The sequence below is a fragment of the Solea senegalensis genome, linkage group LG20, assembly GCF_019176455.1.
Source record: "Solea senegalensis isolate Sse05_10M linkage group LG20, IFAPA_SoseM_1, whole genome shotgun sequence".
Classification (NCBI taxonomy): domain Eukaryota; kingdom Metazoa; phylum Chordata; class Actinopteri; order Pleuronectiformes; family Soleidae; genus Solea; species Solea senegalensis.
In genome coordinates this window covers 19763654-19785125 of record NC_058039.1, presented here as the reverse complement: position 1 = coordinate 19785125, position 21472 = coordinate 19763654, and the positions used below count along the sequence as shown (strand labels likewise).

Below are 21472 nucleotides of genomic sequence, written 5' to 3'. Positions count from 1 at the left end.
CTGTGGCAGTGGAGTTGCAACAATAACATGTTTTATGCCTGATCGTCAGCTACACGCCGTGATGTAGGTGCAAAAGTTTGTTTTTACTATCATCAGCTGAACAAGAAACAAATGGAATGGAATTCCTTTTACATGGAGCGGTTAGCACTCAGGCCTTCACAGCAACAAAAACCCGAAGCAGAGACAGATGCAGATTAGGGGATTAGGTAATCTGGACACACTAGATTGACCGTAGGTGTGAGAGAGAATGGTTGTGTGTGTGTGTGTGTGTGTATATCTATCCCTGTGAGTCTCATGTGGAGGATAAAGCGGCAGAAGAATTCCTGTTAAAGAGGGAAACACCGTCTGCTGTAAATACCATAAAAACAGACTTGGCAGGTGTTTGGCAGCGTGCTGTAATCTGCACTGATGTTTGATGAATGCATGCTCACCTTTTGATTCTCAAACAACAACACTCTCGCTTCCACCCATCGACAAACGATTTGAGGCGTCGCTCACCCGAGTCGCACTTTGTAGCCGTTTTAGATTATTTCCACTTTGCCCGAGCGTCCTGCCGGGAGTTTGACGGGAGGTCTCCAACACAGATCGATGGGAGTGTGTTCCTGTGGTGCTGACGCGCTCAGTGGGAGTCAGGGCGAGTCTGGTTCCTCTGCACACACACACACACACACACACACACACACACACACATGAGGTCCCCTGACACAGCACAGTTGGTGCCTGTAGCTTTATCCTGGCAGAGCAAATGACAGGAGATATTATTAGCCCCCAAAAATAAAGATGCTCCAGTATCTGTGAAAGGAGCAATCCTCAGTCTCAGCTGTCACAGAAATGTGGAGATGCTGTGTGAGACACCGTCATCTTATTAAGATAAGATTGTATTTAACAGTGTAGGGCTTTGATTTGAACAGCTGTGGCTCCTCTGCCTCTGTTTGGTCTCCAGAAACAGAACGGATGGAGCATTATTTGTATACTCGGCTCTGTCGAGGAACACTGTCAGTGCAGCAGTGCAGCAGTGCAGAGGCGGGCGGCAGCAAGGATTGTATTTTTCCCGTCAAACTGCCGACGTCTCTGAGCAGGAGAATTCACTTCTGAAACTTTTCCAGTGCACTTTCTGTGTTTTATTTCCGTCATTATCCAGCCTCTTTACTGACATCGTGATTTACCAGCACAGTGTTGTAGTGTGTTTTTGTCTGCATGTCAGTCGTGGTTTAAAGGGGACATATTATGCAAAATCAACTTTTTAACCATTTCAATACTTATATTTGGGACTCTGGAGGCCCTACCAGTCGCCAAAGTGTGGAAAAACAATACTCAGTCATGTTTTCGTAGTTCCCCTTAGTGTAAGTATAGGCGATAAAACACACTGGTATTATGTCAACGCGGAGGGACAAGTGTGCTGTTGGTGGCTGCACAGTGGAGCACAGTGTTTTACAGAGGATTTTATATATGAAGCTAATGTGCCGGATAAAGTCAGCAAACGTGTGTTCGTGTGTTCGCACCACTTCACATCAGACTGCGGCCAGCGGTCGCCGTATTTAGTCAGCGAACGTACAAACACACACATTGTTAAGAAAAGGTCACATAGAGGTCATAACTGACCATTCTGATACAGTCACATACAGCGGCTGTTTATGCAGCGATCAGCGGTGGATCAGTGGTGCTGTCCCTAAGTGTTTTTAACTGATTTACAGTTGGACAGTGTTCGGCTCGATCCTTATGTAGGACGTCTCTTCCTGTGACGGCACTCTCGCTGACATGTTGATATTGTCAGAGAACTAGTGGAGGGAGGGGGAGACGGATAGAGCTGTAAAGCGCTGTAAAGAGGACAAATCAGAAACCCCCTGGAAGAAGTGGGTGTGTGTTTGCCTGTGTCTCATTTGCATATAAATGGACCATGCACGAAAACCAAACGTTCTGAAAGGGGCGGGTTTAGCAGGGTTATTGAACTGCTATGATGCTTCATCCTTATGGTATTTTGACCAAAGCATGTCACTGACATGTTCATTAGGACACCAGGGAACTATTTTAATGGGGGAAATAGGGTATAATATGTCCACTTTAAAGTCTTAACCCTAACGTTTAGAGCGTTGCACGGTCAGACTCCTCCTTACATCTCAGGTCAGATGTTACTTGTGGTCCCAAAGACACATGTGAAGACCTTCGCTGCCTATTTTTGTGATTCCATATCTGTGAAAGGTGCTAAGACGGACGAGGCCGTACACTTTCAAATCATGTAACTGATTCCTCAAAGCTCAGCCCTCCCAGAAACATAGGAAGTCATTGTTTGGGGATCATTTCTGTCCTGTCTTCTGTGCTCGGGTGTTTTACGCCTCATGTCTAACCTGTTGTGAGTGCAGGTATACAGGTATACTGTAGGCTTTGTTGTTGCTGGCAGACAGGAACACAAACTGTGGCTGTAAACTCTTATCAATCATTCAAGTCTTCATAATTGGCTGTTGTACCTGATTCTCTGCAACCTGTGGCTCTAGGCTCATGATCAGAGCCACAAAAACTAAAATCACATCCTTTGTCACATGTGATGTTTCAAACATGCTGATGTTTCAAAGGCTCACTTGGTTCATTTCAAGGTCGGCCGACACGCGCCTGTGGATTTTTTCTTTGTTATTTTATAAATCTATATTTAAAAGGATTAACATGCTCTCTTTACTTTATGGCTCAAATAAGTTTGTGAGTTTTAGATTAATTATATTTGGGTGTCAAAAATGGCTCCTCTGAGACTCCAGCAGACTCGTCTCCGTCTCCGTCAGTTTCAAAACTGTAAAAGGGGAAATTTGATGAATTTGTGAACATGTGTCATGCGCAGCAGCAGAGATGAGCGTCACATCTCACCCACAGTCATGTCCACAGCTACAGTGTCTGACTGGACAGAATGTGCATCTTTTCCTGGCTCAACACTTCAGTCACTTCAGTCAGTCATCTTGTGCCTGAGGACGAGCTCCATGCAGCAGCTTTCAGACGTTGCTAATCTGAAACAAACAGGCAGCATTACCTTCACTGGACTGGACTTCTTCTCTGCTCCGTGATCTCGTTCATCCAAACAATGCCAGTGTTGTGTATTTTGGTGTCTCCTCATCTGAGTGCAGAGAGAAAGATAAATGTCTGAGGCTTCTTCTCACGAGCAGGAGTTTCTCAGAGGAGTTAGACGGAGTCTGTTCCACTCGGCGCTCAGTGGGCTCATCCAGGCTCATCCAGGCTCAAGTGGGCCAGCGTGAGTGGAGAGTTTTGTTGGTGAGCTGCTGCTTGATGAACCGGAGTCTCTTTGTAGTAGGAGGTGGGGGGGGAGGGGGGGGTTCTGGCAGAGGAACAGCCATGTTGGTCGAACACGGAGGAAGGAAACGAAGGTAGAATGTTGCAGGAGGTGCAGACGGAGGCAGAAACGTATTTCTTTATGTCAATCCTATTTTTACAAAGACTAAATAGTGTCACTTGAGTAGAACAGTTCAGTATACATTAAAAATGAAAGAAACCATTTTGAGTTATTTTATAGCACCTGAGGTTTATGTATTTATATTATTACAGTGGTTACAGCAGCATTGTCAACAACTCTTATTAGCAGTCGATTATGAGCTCAGAATTCTACTTCCTGTGCTTTTATACAAGCCAGTGTGTGCATATACAGTACTTTAACATTTAAATGTTGTAGGCATGGGGATTAATAAAGTATTCTCATTCTGATTGTTATTATATTTCTGTTCCACTTGTTGTTTTATATTATCACTATGTTCAGTCATACAGTTCTTCATCGTTCACTGCTTAAGTTTTCTGCTGCGTGAATTTAACTTTTTATTTTTAGAATTTCAGGCCTAACATGTTTTCTGACTCACATTTCTAACACATTTAAAGTTCAGTTCAGTAACTTCCAAAAAAAAAATACTTCAGTAAAAGTAAAATTACAAATTAGTACACAACAAAAACCGCGAGTAATTGTAATTAACGTGAGTTTCCACCCCTGTGAGTTTGTGACTTTCTGGTGGTTCAGCGTTGTGAGGTTGTGTGATGAGCTCACAGTCAGATACAAACACTCTCAGCCCTCTTTATGATCTCTGTGTGCAGCATAGCAGTGGGCAACACAGTCGTCGGTCAGATGACTCTGCTCTCTCCACGTGGGTTTGTCTTTTTTTTTTTTTTTTCCGGCTTCAGCTCCAAGTGGCATTAGCTGGAACGCAAGACGCAGGTAAAATAACATATTTCCCTGTTCCCACTCGGGGAATAGAGTGGGCACTACAGGCTTTTCTGGCTCATGGCTGCATGCTTTTGATCCAGGCCGAGCCTGTGAGTCAGCATGATTTGGTACCAGGCTGCGTGTTCCACCCTGCAGCTCAGGCACAAGACGGATTCTACACTTCATCTCGTCGTGTTCGTATAGAATCACTCTCGTCGTGCTCATTTTGACTCTTTATACTCCCGTCACATCGATGTATTATTAGTGTTATTTAATGTGATTTATCAGACGGTGCAGAAATGACCGCAGCTACTTCATCTCTCAATCATGGCGGCGCTGTAAAACACACCCACGCGGTCTTATCACAACCACTCTGTTCCATCTGTACAAGGGAGTGGGAGTGTGTGTGTGGTCTCCTGCATGAGTTATTGCCACAGAACAGCAGCATGAAATCAGCGTTGGCGGCTCGAGCACAGTGTGTGGTCCGCCAGCGATTTCTCTTCTTTTTTTTTTTGATCCATGAGTTTGTGTCTCTGATACTAAATTGGGGACTCCTGGAGGCTGGGAAACAAAATCCAGTGAGACGCTGCACACGGTCTAAAACAATGACGCAGCGGGACGACGACGACGACGTCAGTCCTCAGAGCGTCACACGCGTGAAAATGCTGTGATAATCAAGTCATGGTGCGTTACATCGAGGTCCACGTATTTCATTATTATTCTTTTCATTTTATATTATTTGTGTAATTGTGACTACTGTCTAGATCACTGGTGTCAAACTGGTGGCCCATGGGCCACACACGGCCCACTTAATATCATGTATATAAGGAAAACATGGAAGGTCCAGGAAGTGTCCTGTGTGCGCTTGTGCCCATTTTTACAGAATAACTCTCAATATCTGGCAGTTGTTTACAATTTTAAACAAATTTACCGCGTGTTAAAATAGTGTCAGTCAGTCAGTCATCATCTAACCGCTTTATCCTCCACCAGAGGGTCGCGGGGGTGCTGTGCCAATCTCAGCTTCATCGGGCGATAGGCGGGGTACACCCTGGACAGTTCGCCAGTACATCGCAGGGCCACACACAACTAGAGACAAACAACCATTCACTCTCACACTCACTCCTATGGTCAATTTAGAGTGTCCAATTTACCTAATCCCCACATTGCATGTTTTTGGACTGTGGGAGGAAGCCGGAGAACCCGGAGAGAACCCACGCACACACGGGGAGAACATGCAAACTCCATGCAGAAAGGCCCTTGTTCCAACCGGGGCTCGAACACGGGTCTTCTCGCTGCAAGGCGAGAGTGCTAACCACTACTCCACCGTGTACACCACTTTACTTCTCTGGACCGGCCTCCTCTTGACTAAGAATACACATTCTTTAGCCACTACGGTCATTTAAGTTTGACCGTTCTCGTTTACATTGTTCTATGCGTCAAAAAAAAGAATTCATACATGCTGAATTCAAGGTGTGTCATATGGTGCGTTTCCACGAGCTTAGTACCTGGTACCAGGTCACAGGAAGAGACGTCTGACACAAGAATCAATGGCGAACTGAGTCAAAAAGACTTAACAATCCTAAAAAAGTGGGTTAATCTCCAGCAATTACCAGTGAAATGTCTAAAATCTCAGTATTTAACAGAGGAGTCTGGTGTATTTAGTGACGGCACTGCTGATCACGATCATGGAGGAAGTTCTGAACAAATGTTTTTAATGAATTGATTCTAATGATTCAGTGACACTGAAAACTACTGCTTTACAAGTGTCCAGTTTAAAACAAAGACACAGCAGTTCCATGCAGCCGTGTGGTGATGACTCCGCCCACGCTGAGTAGGTGTTATTTGTAGTGGAAAACCTAAACCGTGCCGTGCCGAGGCGAGCTGGGACCAGAGGTGGAAAAGGACCTGGCATCAGAAATCCTGTTGCTCTGTGGTGATTTATAACACAATCAATCAAATATTTTCCTTTCATTGTTCAGCAGATTTATTATCATGCAAACATGCATGTAGATCTGATTGTAATGATAATTCGTTCGTGAAACCTGCCGCAGCACAAACGTCTCCATCGCTGTGAGACGATCGTCCGACTGGAGACAGAAATGTGTCCCTCTCAGTGTCTGCTGGTGGACAGGCAGCAGGACACACCAGGCCAAGTGGTGTCACTTTCTCTGGGGAGGTGATTTCAGTTGGAACAGTGTGAGAGAGCCTGTTGCTTAGCAGCAGTCGCTGCTAGTATTTTTTCCCCCCCCCGATGCCGGGCAATGAGCTTCATTAAATGAAGCTTGACGGGGGGATAGAGAGTGACACCTGGGACAGTTTAGAGCTCTGTCGGTCGGTGAAGAAGCTATGATGGTTCTTCACTGCTGAGGACTGAGATGTCCTCACAGTGAAGAGTTCTTCATGTTGATGAAGCTTTGATGTTAAGGACACTTATCACCCCACACACACACACACACACACACACACACACACAGCTGATAGAACATGACACGACAACTGCTGCCTGGAGCAAATGTGTCTCAATTAGCAGAGCTGAAGTAAGAGAGAGAGAGAGAGAGAGAGACAAGCCCACTGCTGTGGAGAAGAAGTATTATTCATCTCCAGCGTGAACAATTTAATCAACTAATCTCTGCTAATTATTCATTTAAGAAGCTGCTCTATGTGTGTTTGCTGTAAACTGAGCATTCTTACATCATGATGTTAAGATCGTGTTTGTTACTGACATCTGGGAACGTTGGGCAGTTTTGGTCAAGAAACTAGATGAAGATCTATTGAGGTGAGTGTTACATTGTACGGAAGAGTGTTAGTGCCACATCTAAAAAATAAGTAATTAATAATAAATAATAAAACCGCATGAATTCTGAGATTAAAGTCAGAATTTGAAAAAACAAAACATTTAGAATTCATAAAAAGTCCGATTTCTGAGATTTAATTTCAAATTCTGAGGAAAAATTACAGAAAAAGTCAAAATTCTGCGATCAAAGTTAGAATTCAAACAAAAGTCAGTATTCAAAAGTCAGAATTCTGTGAAAAAAGCCAGAATTTTGAGATTAAGATCTGAATTTGAAAAAGGTCAGAATACTAAGATTAAAGTTAGAATTCTGAGATTAAAGTTAGAATTCTGAGATTAAATCAGAATTTGAAAAGTCAGAATTCTGTGAAAAAAGTCAGAATTTTGAGATTAAGATCTGAATTTGAAAAAGGTCAGAATACTGAGATTAAAGTTAGAATTCTGAGATTAAAATCTATAAATCCCTAATACTCATACTATACATTAATCTGGTGAATAAAGAGGTGTTTTGCCGTAACTGAACCTTTGAAATAAAATGTTAGGTGTGACAATAGAATGTTAATTGTCTCATACTGTTCATATCTTTATGCTCCAAGTTAATGATGACCAGAGTTTGTGCTCTGACAGACTTTTGACTTCACTTTCATTTGGATGCTCAGCAGCACACGGTAGCATCATGTAATCTTCTATCTTTTACCAGACTTGATTGTAATTTGGCTTTTTATTTTATATATATATATATATATATTTAAATGAGCCTGATGACACAGCCTTCTGTCGTCACTCAGTGAGGCTTTAATTGTCACGAGGACTAATATAGAGCACAAAAGTGCTGCAACTAAATGTCATTGTTGGAAAGAGCTCACACTGTGTGCCTCATGTGGGTTCAGCTCCCCGAGGGTGAATTCAGGTTTCACTCATTAATTCATACATCACAAAACAAATGGCTTTTTTTTTTTTTTCTTCTCCTTCTCTGAGTAATTCCCCCAGTCGCATTCTTTGCTATTGTTCGCCCGCTGTGATGCTCACGTGTCGGCTGGAGATCGTCTGAGACTCCACAGAGTACTGTAGTGAAAATTAGCAAAGCATCTTTTCAAGTGAAATAAGAATTAATGATTTCTTTGCCTTGGAGGCAGAAGCCTGAGTCACCTTTGTCAATGCTTAGATCCCTCGTGTGTGTGTGTGTGTGTGTGTGTGTGTGTGTGTGGTGTTTTTTTATTATAAATGTTATCACTGGAATTGCTCCCTTGCAGCTTTGTGCTGCTAACAGGAGGTGAGCAGGAGGTGCTACAATGACTATCTGATGAGGTGTGGGTGACTCACTGTTGATTAGTAGTTTTCAGGCGAAAGGTAAATCTCCTTTGTGCAACTGTGTGTGTGTGTGTGTGTGTGTGTGTGTGTCTTCCCAGCCAAGCCAACGCTACATCATAACATCTGCATCAACATCTGCATCAACATCCACTCCCTCTCAAGAAACTATAGATCATGTGACCTCTGCCGCTGCAGTAATGTTGCTTTACACCAGGGGTGTCAAACATACGGCCCGGGGGCCAGAACCGGCCCGCAAGAGGGTCCAATTGGCCCACAGGATGAATTTGTTAAAATTTCACACTAATCTCCAGATACCCGTGACTAAATGTTTGTGCAAATTTAAATTGTGTAAATTTAGGCTTGATATTGTTGAAATTGCACTTATATTTCTCAAGAAATGTCATGTTTTGTAAAATTATCCTTCAGTAAATGTAAAACAAAGGAGAAAAAACAAAGGGGTTCTTGTTGTTCATAGGTTATTATGCTATTATTTTACTATTTTTACTGGTCCGGCCCCCTTGAGATCAAATTGTGCCGTATGTGGCCCCTGAACAAAAATGAGTTTGACACCCCTGCTTTACACTATTTCATAGAAGAAGAATCAGGACCGTACCGGACTCAACAGGCGACCCAGCTCCTGGTGCAGGTTCTGGTCTTCTCCCGCCTCCTGACCTGTGCTGTGAAACATGCTCTGTTCATTGAGCTCCACTAGCTTCCCTTAGCCGCCGCATCAAACTCAAATCACTGACGCTAGAGCCGACAAAGTGCTTCATGGCTCTGCTCACACCAGTGTCGCTTGAGTTACTTGGAAATAGTAATTAGTTAGTTACCAGTTACTTTACTGATGACTTATTTTCAAAAGTAATTAGTTACTTTTCAAAAACATGATGCACAAGCTGAATACTCGATAGCAATAGACCTTTCAAAAATGAATGTCTCATTTAAACCCATATTTTAATAAAAGAAAGCTTGTCTTTCTTCTGTTAACTTATATTTTTGCACATTCCATAAAAAACGAGTTGGATGTGGTCGCTGCAGCGGCCGTGGGTCAGAGTGGGATCCGGGGCTTTCTCAGTGAGTTCTCGGTGCTTGTTCAGAGGTGAGAGGTGAAAGTGTCCAGCGAACGCTAATGTTTTCGAGTCAGACTCAAAGTAACGCCGGTACTTGGGTAAACGTCGAACGCCGCGCGGTCCCGTGCTCTCCCGCTCTCTCCCGCGCTCCACGTTAGCTGCTGTTGATCGACAGACGACGTGTCTGTTGTTTACCACTGACGTCGTTCATACGTGATCGTCTCACAAACAGGAGAAAGTAACTGTAATCCAATGACTTTATGTTTTTGCAATTGTAATCCATCAGATTACCGATCCAATCCAGACGTGTCGTTCCACGCTGCCGAGCACGACCAGAACATCTTCAGTTAGTCTGTTAAATGCTTTTAAATGTAAATGTCAGGTACTTTATATCGATCACTGAAATCGCAGCTCGTACACGGAGTGATGTTACAATAATCCGCCTGTTTCAGGATGAAAAAGGAATCACTTTTGCCCAGAGATCCTCCTCTAATCTCACCTGATCCCTTGGCATGTGTCTGAGTCTGTTGCTGAGTCAAGTGGGATTATTTCTTCTTTTTTTTTTAATCCCGCAGCAGCCTTCATGACCTGAAGCACGTTAGCAGCAGCTCGGCTGAGTCACTGTGAGCGCGGAGAGAGCCGCTCACAACACAACACAAGACGAGAATTATAAATAATTCAGTCAATGCTTTGCATCTCCACTCAATTGTGTTCCGAGCAAATGTTTTTTTTTTGATATTACTCACTTCGGGGGAAGCAGCGGGGTCACATCCTTCAATCAAAACAAGAACAAGAACTTCAATCAGAAACCCTGTTGTTGTGTGAGTGAATCACTCCACTACGACATCATCATGGACGCAGTGAAAAACACACATGCAGTATTTACTCACAGTTTCACTGCAGTAAGATTCTTACTGTAAGAACAAGGAGACAGCACACAGGTTAGCACAGGGGTCACCAACCTTTTTGAGACCGAGAGCTACCTGAAGGTTAGAGAATAATATGGAGGGCTACCATATTAACATTTTATGCAGTTTACCATTTAAATGATAAATATTATGCATTCAATTGCATACACATTAATTCCAGTGCTTAGATGAAGTGAAATGAGCCCGCGGGCACCTCGTTTGTGACCACTGGGTTAGCACATGCACATTTGGTGCAGCCCGTGGTCAAGTGGACCCAGACCCAGACTGTTCACATGCGGCTCAGAACCGACCTCACGGTGAGAAAAAACACTGAGAAACACTTTCCACGGTCCCTCACAGATTCCTACATCAATGACGTCATGTTTATCTCATTTCAAGGACGAACAAGTGCTAATATTTTGCACCTTTCTGATTTTTCATGCACTTTCAGTCGCAGCTTTTGATGCACTTTGAGGCGTGTGAAGGACAGCTATGACCACACTATTTTAATTGTTACTTATTTTATTATATTTTGAAAGGTCTCGCCCTGTTAGGTTTACTGTTAGTCCTGGTCTAGACGGTCTTGGACTGTCTTTAGGTTTCAGTGCAAACTTAACGTATGACTTCCTGTTTGTGTGAAGCGTATTCCTGTGTCAATGAGGCCTTGATGTTCACGGGCTTTCAGCAACACTTTCTGTCTCTTGGCCTTTTCACACCAAGATTTCCAAGGTTTTCCACGTTTAACAGACACTGTGTGCGTGTGCGTGTGCGTGCGTGCGTGTGTGTTTGTCGATCCTCGTTACCCTGTGCGCTCAGTTGTGACATCATAAAGACGTTTTCCATTGCAGCTTTTAAAGGACTGTTTTTTTGTGTTCTAATGGTGATTCTGTGACTGGAGAAGACCTGCAAATTCTTACCGGGTTTTGTTTTGTGTCAGCCACTTTATTGGGGACGCAGGTGTCAGGAGTGGCAGCCCTTTGTTGTGACAAATTGTGCATTCAGTGACCGTCTTCTGCAGACTTTGGTTAAAAGTAATACTCATGTAGTTGAATTACTGTTGCCTCTCTTTGTGTAAAGCGTGTAAACAGAGTCACGAAAACCCCCTCTTCTTTCCTCTTCTGTTGCTCAGAGAGCTCACTAATAATAAGAGGAGCCTGTATCACAGTATAAGAATATATAGTAGGACTTCCTCCTGAGCTGGATTAGACTGTATTGCTCCAGTGTTCTCTGTGGAGCCTCAGCACCCAGCTTCCACAGGCTGTACTGAGGATTACCATCTTCTATGTTCAGCCAACTCAGTTTCTCTCTCCCACTTCATTTTCATCTACTGTGAAGAGGGAAACAACCTGTGCTCTCCAGAGTAAACGGAACACATGAGGGGTTTGGAAATCCAGGCAGGACCTGACTGTGCCGGGGTCCGGGCTTCCTGTTTGTTTAGTCAGAATTTGACCTTGAGAGCTTCAACCCTGAGAGGCAAACGTGTAAATATGAGTTCAGTTTCAGCCTTAAATGGACCTTAAATGGACTGTTTTGGCCACTGAGGTCGATACATCCTGTGCTTTGTTCCTGGTTCACGTTACATAATAGACCTGGTGCTGTGTTGAAGAAGAAAACTAAGCAAACCTCCAATGAGCTTATTTGAAGAATACACTTTGTCAAAAAAAATAACTATAATACATTTCTCTATGGGTAAGACATTACAGTGAAATTAAAATATACGTTAACAAGATTAAACAATCTTTGAAACATTATTTTTTTTGTAGAGGAATCATTTTTATTCCAAATATGAAAACTATTGAGTTGAATAAAAGTGGACCTCGAGCTGAGCAGGATGATTCCCTTCATGTGAACGTCTCTTAAAGATCAAAGTCATAAATAATAAAGTTAGGTAAAGTATGACTCAGAGTTATAGATGCTAACACTTTAAGACTTTCAGGATCATCCTATTGCCCGAAATAAATAGAAACTCTGAAATGATGAGTGGTTTTTTTGAGTCTGTCTCAACAGAAGTGCATTCATATAATTGTTGGATGATTTTTACTCGGTGAGATTGTCCCGCGCCGAGTCGTCCGACTAACAACATCGGACAAAACATTCAAAATGTAAATGCGCTTCTCTCAGCTGCAGGCACACGTCTCTAATAACGGGGGAATTGCTTCTTTCTTCATGTGGAGTTTCACGTTTTCCTCAACAATGGAGCGGAGATGACGAGCAGCTGAATGGAAGCACGGGAGTTATTGTGATTCAAACACATAACGGGGAGGGGGGAAAGGTTTCCCTGTCCATAAGAAGGTAACCATGGTGTTTTCAGACTCTTGAATGAGGTGTTCTCCCCTCGCCGCTCCCTGCTCTTCTTGACCTTCATTAAAATGCCACAGCCTGTAGTTATTAATGCCGCAGGAGCACCTGAAGCTATACACGGCAGATTAACCCCGAGGATCAAACAGGCAAAAGGTGCCGCTTTAAGCAACCGCTCGACACTTGTAGAGTAACTACCCGAGCTGTGTGTCGGCACTAATCAGGAACTACCTTGATAGTGCCATGAATAATGGATGAAACGTCTTCATTTTTATATATATTTATATAATGTTCTATCAACTAAATGATGTGTTTACAGTGCTGAAATGTTTGTTTCTGGTGTTGTTTGTATGACATAAAATAAAAGTGATGGATTGATGGGTCCTTGCACCCGTGAGAATAATACACACCTCCTTATATGGACGTCCTGCGCGCGCGTGTGTGTGTGTGTGTGTTTATAGTTCACATATTCAGGCTTTAAAAAATGCAATTTGTCGCATTTTTAGTTCGCATTTAAATTAGCCAGTTTTTTCTTTTCTTTATGTTCATAAAGTGAACTTTAAACGCTGACATATTTCCAAATGTCTCAAATTCAATCCGATTTAAAACATTTTGAGTACTTTTTGCTCAGGTGTGTTTCTATAGATCTACTTGTGCTGAAAAAAGGATATAAGTTTAAAGTTTATACACTTTGTTTTGCATATTCTTCTAATAATTGTGCAGAAGTCACAAAATTAGAGCGTTTTTCTTTTTGTTCATAAAGTGAACTTTAAACTCTGACATATTTCCAAATTTCACATATTCAATTTGATTTTAAATATTTTACATACTTTTTGCTCGGTTGATGCTGATATTTTGGGTTTTTGTGATGTTTCTGGAGAAAACACACACTTTCATGTTTGTCTCCGAGTGAATTGTTATTTCTATAAATCCAAAATCAATTTTGAATCATGACCGTTATAATTTCAATTCTAAAAATTTAAAAATGAAAACAAATTGAATCTGGTCTTAAACATTGTGAGTACTTGTTGCTCAGGTGTGTTTATATAGTTTATATAGATTGTCTATAGGATATCCTTAAAAAGGATATAAGAAGTCTATATTCTTATAATCTCTGTATATAATCTGTGTTCTCAGGGTTAAAACATCATCTCATCATTAGATATTCCATTTTCTTCCAGTTCAAGACAAATAAAATATTCATCCCCTAATAATGATTATTACATTTTTGACTGCTTTGACTCACACGACCCGTGGAGATCACTCACTCACTCACTCACTCACTCACTCACTCCCTCACTCACTCACTCCCTCACTCACTCACACTGTTTAAAATAAGTCATTGTAAAGTGGAATCAGAGCCAAACAAAAGTCTGAGTCACGGCGTTTGTGATCGCCGCTGTCGTGGTGTGTTTTCATAAATGTGGAAACCATCAGAGTCTCGTCAGATGGCGGATATTTCGGGAGACACGCGGGGGTGTGATGTTTCCCGTTCAGTGTGTGGATGGCGTGACGTTCATGTTCATGTCGATGTGGTGTGTGTGTAATAGTTCTCTGCTCTCTGCATGTGATGGACCATGATGCTGACGCGCCTTTATGACGTCATGACACTTCCACCTTTCATGTAAATCCTACATGTGAATCATTATGGTCTTAATGAATGTTCTATTTACATGCGAAACTAACTGTTTTCTGACTAACCAGGTGCTCCATGTGTCTGAGGAAGTGATTATCATCACCTTTATTTTCCCTGAAGACTCTACACTTTCAATCCACTTTAAAAAACAACAGCAGCTGAAACAAATCAGAGATGAATAAAACAAATCAAATATAAAAATGTGTGACCTAAAAGACCTCAGAACAAACAATAAAATACTGTAAATACAACACAAATAAACATACAATAAAACTATAAAAAGGATAAAACCAACGTCTCAAACTGCTTTCACTCACAATTCTCTCTCACTTCAGACAACTTTATTCTCTGTTATTGAAGGTTTTCCCGTCTATTTTGATTTCACCTCCTCGTCCCTCAGTGTTTAGTCACCAGTGGTGGCGCTAGACTTTTATCTTTGGGGTGGCCAAGGGCATTTCAGGGGGTTCGAGTCATTCGTCCATCGAGGCAGTTCATTCTTCTTCTCCTGTATTAAGGTGGATTACAACTCTTTGTGGTACATAGCACCACCTACTGCACAGGAGGATTCAAAATAACACCTGGCTCCACAGTGCGGTAACCTGTCAATCACGCGTCACTCTCGTCTTACGTTCAGAAATTGTTCCAGCGTTGAGTTTTGTGATTCACTAAATTATGACCTGAAATGATATCAACAATATTCGTAGTAAAGTTTTGATACAAATGTTCACAATAAATACACGGAATGAGTGAAAATGACACGAAAACTGACAGAAATAACAGAAATGTGCCTTTCTTAACCCTTTAACACGCGGCATATCGCAGACTTTACAGTTTGTGCTGTTGCAAACAAATACCAACGGTTTCTGAGAGCTGAGGAGTCGCTGAGAAGTTGCGGTAATTTCACTGGCGTTGTTGTCGGAAGCCAGAGAATCAGTGTCTTTGTCACCAGAGTGAATAAAATAGGCTTCATTCTGCTTCAACTTTCTAATTTAGTACACAAATGTGGTGTTTGTGTACACCTGCAGTGTTTGGCTTCATTTTGAATTATTAAAACACTAGTTTCACATGCAGTAAATTGTAAACTTACTGACTCACAGGATTATTTTCTGCTCCTTTTTAAGGTTAAAATAAGCAAGAGAAAAAAGTCCAGACGGACGTTTTGAGGTGTTACTTGGTCGTGGTCTCCTCCACCAGCACGTCTGTGCATGGAGTCGAGGTTGTTCGTGCATGAATCATGAAAACAGGCAGAAAAACTGAGCCACTTTCTGTGTTACATCAGACTCCGAACGGCACTGAAACCATTCTGAGGAGGCAGCTTTTGTGTAGACATGTTATCACACTTGCTCAAACATTTGAAGAGTGACTCCACAGATGTGCGAGTGAGAGACTGAACACATTCAGCCCTTCATTCTATTATTTCTGCTGTAATATTGCAGCAGATGGTCGGCAGATTCTGTTTAGTTCCACGTGTGAATGCCAAGCTTATGGAGTAGAGGCTTTTTTAACTGGAGGTTTTTGTTGTTGTTGAAAGCGACAGTTTTCAAAGATGCCTTCCTCGTCTACGCGCTCGGGCGTATTTACAGCCTCGGAGTTGGTGGATTGTGGACGTGTGTGTGTGTCTGCGTTACAAACACACATTGTGCTTCTGGCAAACACATCATTTGACGTGTCCCGTGTGTTCTGCCCTCCTATTTTATAAAAATGTCTCTTGTTATGTAATATTTGAGTAACTGGGCCTCTTCACATGTGAGCAAAGAGTCTGTGGCTGCAGTGGCACACTCACCTGTGCACACATGAGCACAGATGCACCTGTGCGTGTCAAACACGTCTGTTCCCAAGACGACGACAGATAATAGAGTCGTTAGGAGGGGACAAGCGGATCGCACCGGTGCAGAGCGGCCTCGGGGAAACACAACAACAATGACCAGAGCGACCAACAAGTCACAAGTTGGTGATTTGTTAATATCTGGTCCACATGTGCGTGCAGGTCATCTCCCTAAATCCCTGAAACTCCTGTTTTTGTTGCCTTGGAAATAAAGACATTATTGAGGCTAATTGTAACCTCACGTAACGCTGTCATTTTCAGGACTAGAGTTTGACCGGCGGGATTTGGTCGAGAAGGAGCTGTCACTTCTCCACAGCCTCCACCGCGATTCAGTCATTTTGTCCTCATTACTCCACACAAACAAATGTGAGCAGTAAAAAAAAAAAGATCAATATGAATGAATGTTTAATGAATTGACAGATGCCTGAGTCCAATGCAAATCCGTCCTGAGAGGGAGCTGTAATTGCACGCGTGGGGATGGGATGCCGTAAGCATGTTGCTGCTTCCTGCACATGTTTACTTTGCGCCAAATTGATCTGCGCGAGCAAGATTTTCTTTCCTCCTGCAAGAATTAGAATGTGCAGACGTCTGAGCATCAGCCTCTCTCTGTTTGAGCCATTGCATTTGAGTCGCCCCCTGATGGCCGCTCTGTAGAACACAGGTTGTTCTACAGATGACTTCTGCATGCATTGTTATACACAGTACAGTCATTGTAAACATGTGAGAAACGTACTCCACCACGTGTCTCTGGCACCTCATCACTATTCAACATGAATAAATAAACATCAAACTGATGAAAAGCAATAAATCTATTTCCGTCTAACCTTTGAGCCTCATGTTAAACGTGTTGTTATTATTGTTACTCGCACTGATGTGAATATGTACACATTATGCGATGCTGCATGTAAATAGCTTGCAGGTTATCTGATTTGTAAATGAGATGTACGTGTGTGTGTGTGTGTGTGTGTGTGGGTGGAAAAACCAAATGGGAAAATGCAGAATCAATATTTAAGAACACAACACAACACTTTGCTCAGGACATGTAAAAAAGAAAGAAACCCAGAAGACAGTTGTTGAAGTGATGACCATGCCAGCTGATGGTGGGTGTTTCTTGGCTGCAATTTGAATGTTTAATACTCACATTTATGGGCTGCGGTGGAGGAGAGACGATCAATAAGAGGCACGGTGAATATTCAGCAGCGCCGCGGCTTCATTCATTCATTCATAATGAAGTCCTGTTATGAATACGCTGCAAAGAGCACATGAAATACTTTTATATTGCTTTAGAAAATCAAACCTCACGTAGCGCATGAATCCAATTGTTGGCCCCACAGGTTGGTTTTTCAGAAGCCCGTCTGTGAGTGAGTCAGCAGCTTGTGGCCTAAAGATAAAGTTTAATTAAGCTAAAAGCTCCACTGGCTCCTCCATGACTTGTTTCCACTCCCTCCCTCCCTCCCTCCCTCGCTCCTCCCTCCTCCCTCTGCAACGTTCTACCCCACCGGAAACTTCGGACTAATTGGACATCCGCCCCCCCGCCCCACCCCCCGCCACAATCTTTGAGCCCAAATCAGATTAATGAGCAGCTACGTTTCTGTGGCAGCGCTGACACTGACTCTTGGGGAAATTTCTTGCTTGGTCATGTAAACAAATGCTGATCAGTGACAGTGACCCGGCTGCCACCGCGTCTCTAATCGCCGTGTCTTTCTCTTGTCTTCGCAGGCTACGGGCACGCGGCACCGGGGACGGACGCGGGGAAGGCCTTCTGCATGTTTTATGCCGTGCTGGGAATCCCTCTGACTCTCGTCATGTTTCAAAGTCTCGGCGAGAGGATGAACACTTTTGTCAAGTACCTGCTGAAGCGCATTAAGAAGTGCTGCGGCATGAGAATCACCGACGTGTCCATGGAGAACATGGTGACTGTGGGGTTCTTCTCCTGCATTGGCACGCTGTGCATCGGCGCCGCGGCCTTTTCCCACTACGAGGACTGGAGTTTCTTTCAGTCCTACTATTACTGCTTCATCACGTTAACAACTATAGGCTTCGGGGACTTTGTGGCCCTTCAAAAGAACCGGGCCCTGCAGAAGAAGCCCCTGTATGTAGCCTTTAGCTTCATGTACATCCTGGTGGGCCTGACGGTCATCGGGGCCTTCCTCAACCTCGTGGTGCTCCGCTTTCTGACTATGAACAGTGAGGACGAGCGGCGGGACGCGGAGGAGCGGGCCTCGCTCGCCGGCAACAGGAACAGCATGATCATCCACATCCAGGACGAGACGCTACAGCGCGAGCGACAGCGGCGCGAGCCGTACCGGGCGGAGGTGACCGACCTGCAGTCCGTCTGCTCCTGTATGCACTACCACTCGCACGAGTTTGGCAGTTCCGGGAGAGGGATGGCAGGTCTCGGCTGTGCCTTTCCCCATCAGAACTCCTTCAGCTCACAGCTGCACCCCAATCAGTACTTTCACTCAGTATCTTACAGGATCGAGGAGATTTCGCCCAGCACCTTGAAAAACAGCTTCTTCCCGTCGCCCATCAGCTCGGTGTCTCCGGGCCTCCACAGCTTCACAGATAATCACCAGCTCATGAGGAGAAGGAAATCCATCTGAAGCCCGACACACATGGGACAACCAGGGTCCATGTTTTATACAGAAGGTCACACACAGTTCCAATGCTGCTCCTTTACCAAATCTTATTTCAGCACTTTCTTTTGTTTCCTTTGATGTAATATACTGTATAAAGTATTCTTGGGGAACAGATGACGACGAACACTGCGCAGGACGGCAAGTGTGGACACATCGGGATGCAAAGCATGAAGCATGGATGTCTATTTTTTCAAGAGATTGCTCCATTTAAAAAAAACACCACACAGACTATACATGAGACCTTCCTTATTCATATATTTGCAGTACAAATTGATAATATATGAACTTTGGTCACATGCCAAATGATGCACACATGACAAATGCTATTTTTCAAAAGGGGGAAATGCTCGTTTCACCTTAACTTGAAGAACCTTGTCCCCTTCTATACTCCTCCATTAGAGAATATAGCATCAGGTATTGTTTTCTATAAGCAATTATGTATTCCGATGGTTTTGTCACACATCAAGCCAAAATTATTGTTGCCAATATTAGCATGTGCATCAGATGTCATTGAAGCGAGTGTGCCATGGGTTTTGTGACATCATCCTTAGGTCTGTTTGCAGAACAGATGCATGATGGGTAACAGTTTGTCTTGGATATAAAGGACCATGCTGCTGTTATTGACGTTTTCCCTTCATACGGGGAATCAAATCTGGCCACAGAAGCTTTAATCTGTCACCCACTGCCTTCCCTCATGACGAGTCTTCAAATGATTCCACCGGTGAAATCCGTGTTTAGTTCTTCTCTTGTAGACATTCACTCTTCTTTTACCTCAGACGCTTGTGCCAACACTCATGAATCACAGCAGAATAAATCCCTCCATAAAAGAGGTAGACATACAAGTATGCTGTCATGTCACATTAATCCAGTGGTTCCATGACAGTGGACATTACCGTGACCCTGAAGGTGACTGTCGCACATTCTAACATGTTCTGCTCGCCCGACCCGCGTGAACCAGCGTGTGAACCAGTGTCCTGCATGCTCAGCACAGATGTCGCCCCCTGTCCATCCATTTTCTACCGTTTCGGGGCACAACCTGGACAGTGTCCCTGTCCATCACAGGGACACAACAACCATTAACTCTCACCCTCACACCTGTGGTCAATCGAGAGCGTCCAATTAACCTAATCACTGTACTGCATGTATTTGGACTGTGGAAGGAAGCCGGAGAACCCGGAGAAAAGCCACACACACACACACGGGGAGAACACGCAAACTCCATGCAGAAAGACCCTTGTTCCGACCGGGCCTCGAAACCCGGGTCTTCTTGCTTCAGTCTCCTGGATCAGGTCTCACGTTTGCGCGACACTTTGAAAAACTGTCATCCGCCCAAAACCACCTCCGCTGCCATTAATAAATGAAGCGTTCGTTAAAAACAAATGAAGCCTTTAAATCAAATCCAGACTGTGAATAGAACTGGATGAAGTGGATTTTTACTAGTTTTAAGGGACATGCTGACACTGAGGAAAGTCAACTTCCGCACAGATAACATAAACATCTTTTGCCATAACCAGAATCCAAATTCTCCACACTCTCAGACTTGAGGAAGTCCTTTCAGATAATAACGATGCATTCCTCACTTCCTGTGTCTGAGCTGATAAAAGGAGCACCATACAAAGCGTTTCTACGAGGGCGACAGCCGCAAACTGCAGATGAGATAAACGTCATAACATCAGTATGGTCCTTTCACTGGCTATGAAACACCAGAAGAAGACAGAGAAATGGAAGTTGTTCTTTTTTCTTTTGTTTACGTTTACGAAAGATCTAATAAGTGCATGAAACTGTGTGTGGTGAATGAGGAAATGATTTTAAAATAACAAGCAAATAGTCTCACAGAATGATTTACAGCATACGTCCATGTCTGGGTTGTTTCTTTTGCCAAAGTCCACCACGTTCTTCGTTGCCCACGTTCTAATTTTCCATGACAAAGAAAATTTACAATAATTTGTTCTCAGGTTTGAAAGTTCAGCATTTTCCTCTCTTTATTTTCTACTATGAACACAGTCCCTGAGGTGCATGTGTCCTCGTGTCCAAATTGTAGGAATTTTTTCTGAGAAATGTGACTGAGATGCATCATCTCGCTGCGGCTGAGTTAAGATCAGTTTGTATTATAGGCATTGTTTATCAGACGCTGGAAATTGCAATTCTGGTTATTTATGTTTTATTTTTGTTGGCCTATTTTTAAAGGCCAAACAGCCTTTTTCTGTCAGCACTGGCCCAGATCACCTGAATTGTCCACGCATTGCCCATGATTTGTAAAACTAGCTGTAAATGAATATTGAAGTATTGTTTGTAAAGACTGGAGCTTCTACGTTGGCACAGGTCTCTCAGCCACTTCTCTTCTTAAAAATCAAACAATATTTCTGGAAAATAACACTAATGTTCAATTTCTAGACCTTGATTTTTTTCAAGAAGCTTTACCTTCAGTACTCTTTAAGGGCCGGACCATACTTAGCACGTATTTCTGCATAATTATGCGTACATGTTCTTGGTTCTGTTCATACCCGTTCACACACACACACACACACACACACTTTTCCACTGAAGTAGCAGTGATTTCTTACCAGGAAATCCCCCTCAATTGTGTTTCCTTGTCTTCTTTGAGTTGTTTATGTGTGGGTACCAGCGGACTTCCTCATATATGACCTCACGCAGGTTTCCATGGTTACCATCTTCTTCGTTGTCTCTTTTGACCAAAACAAAAATGTGCCACCAACTGGAATGGAAAGTGTTGTGCTTCAGTGCGTCGTGGTCAGCGTTGGGTCCATGTGGACCAACGTAGACCACTACTAAGGCAGGAAGTCTGAC

General features: G+C 43.2%; 1 protein-coding gene across 1 annotated transcript in view; it reads left to right on the top strand.

Annotated features, from left to right (window-relative positions):
- Positions 1 to 19745, top strand: part of kcnk9 (potassium channel, subfamily K, member 9) — a 30960-nt gene extending 11215 nt beyond the window's left edge. Inside the window, exon 2 of the mRNA XM_044052184.1 lies at positions 17745 to 19745. Coding sequence (XP_043908119.1) covers positions 17745 to 18628 — 884 coding nt within the window. The 3' untranslated portion in view covers positions 18629 to 19745. The remainder of the gene's footprint in view (positions 1 to 17744) is intronic.
- Positions 19746 to 21472: the final 1727 nt, after the last annotated feature.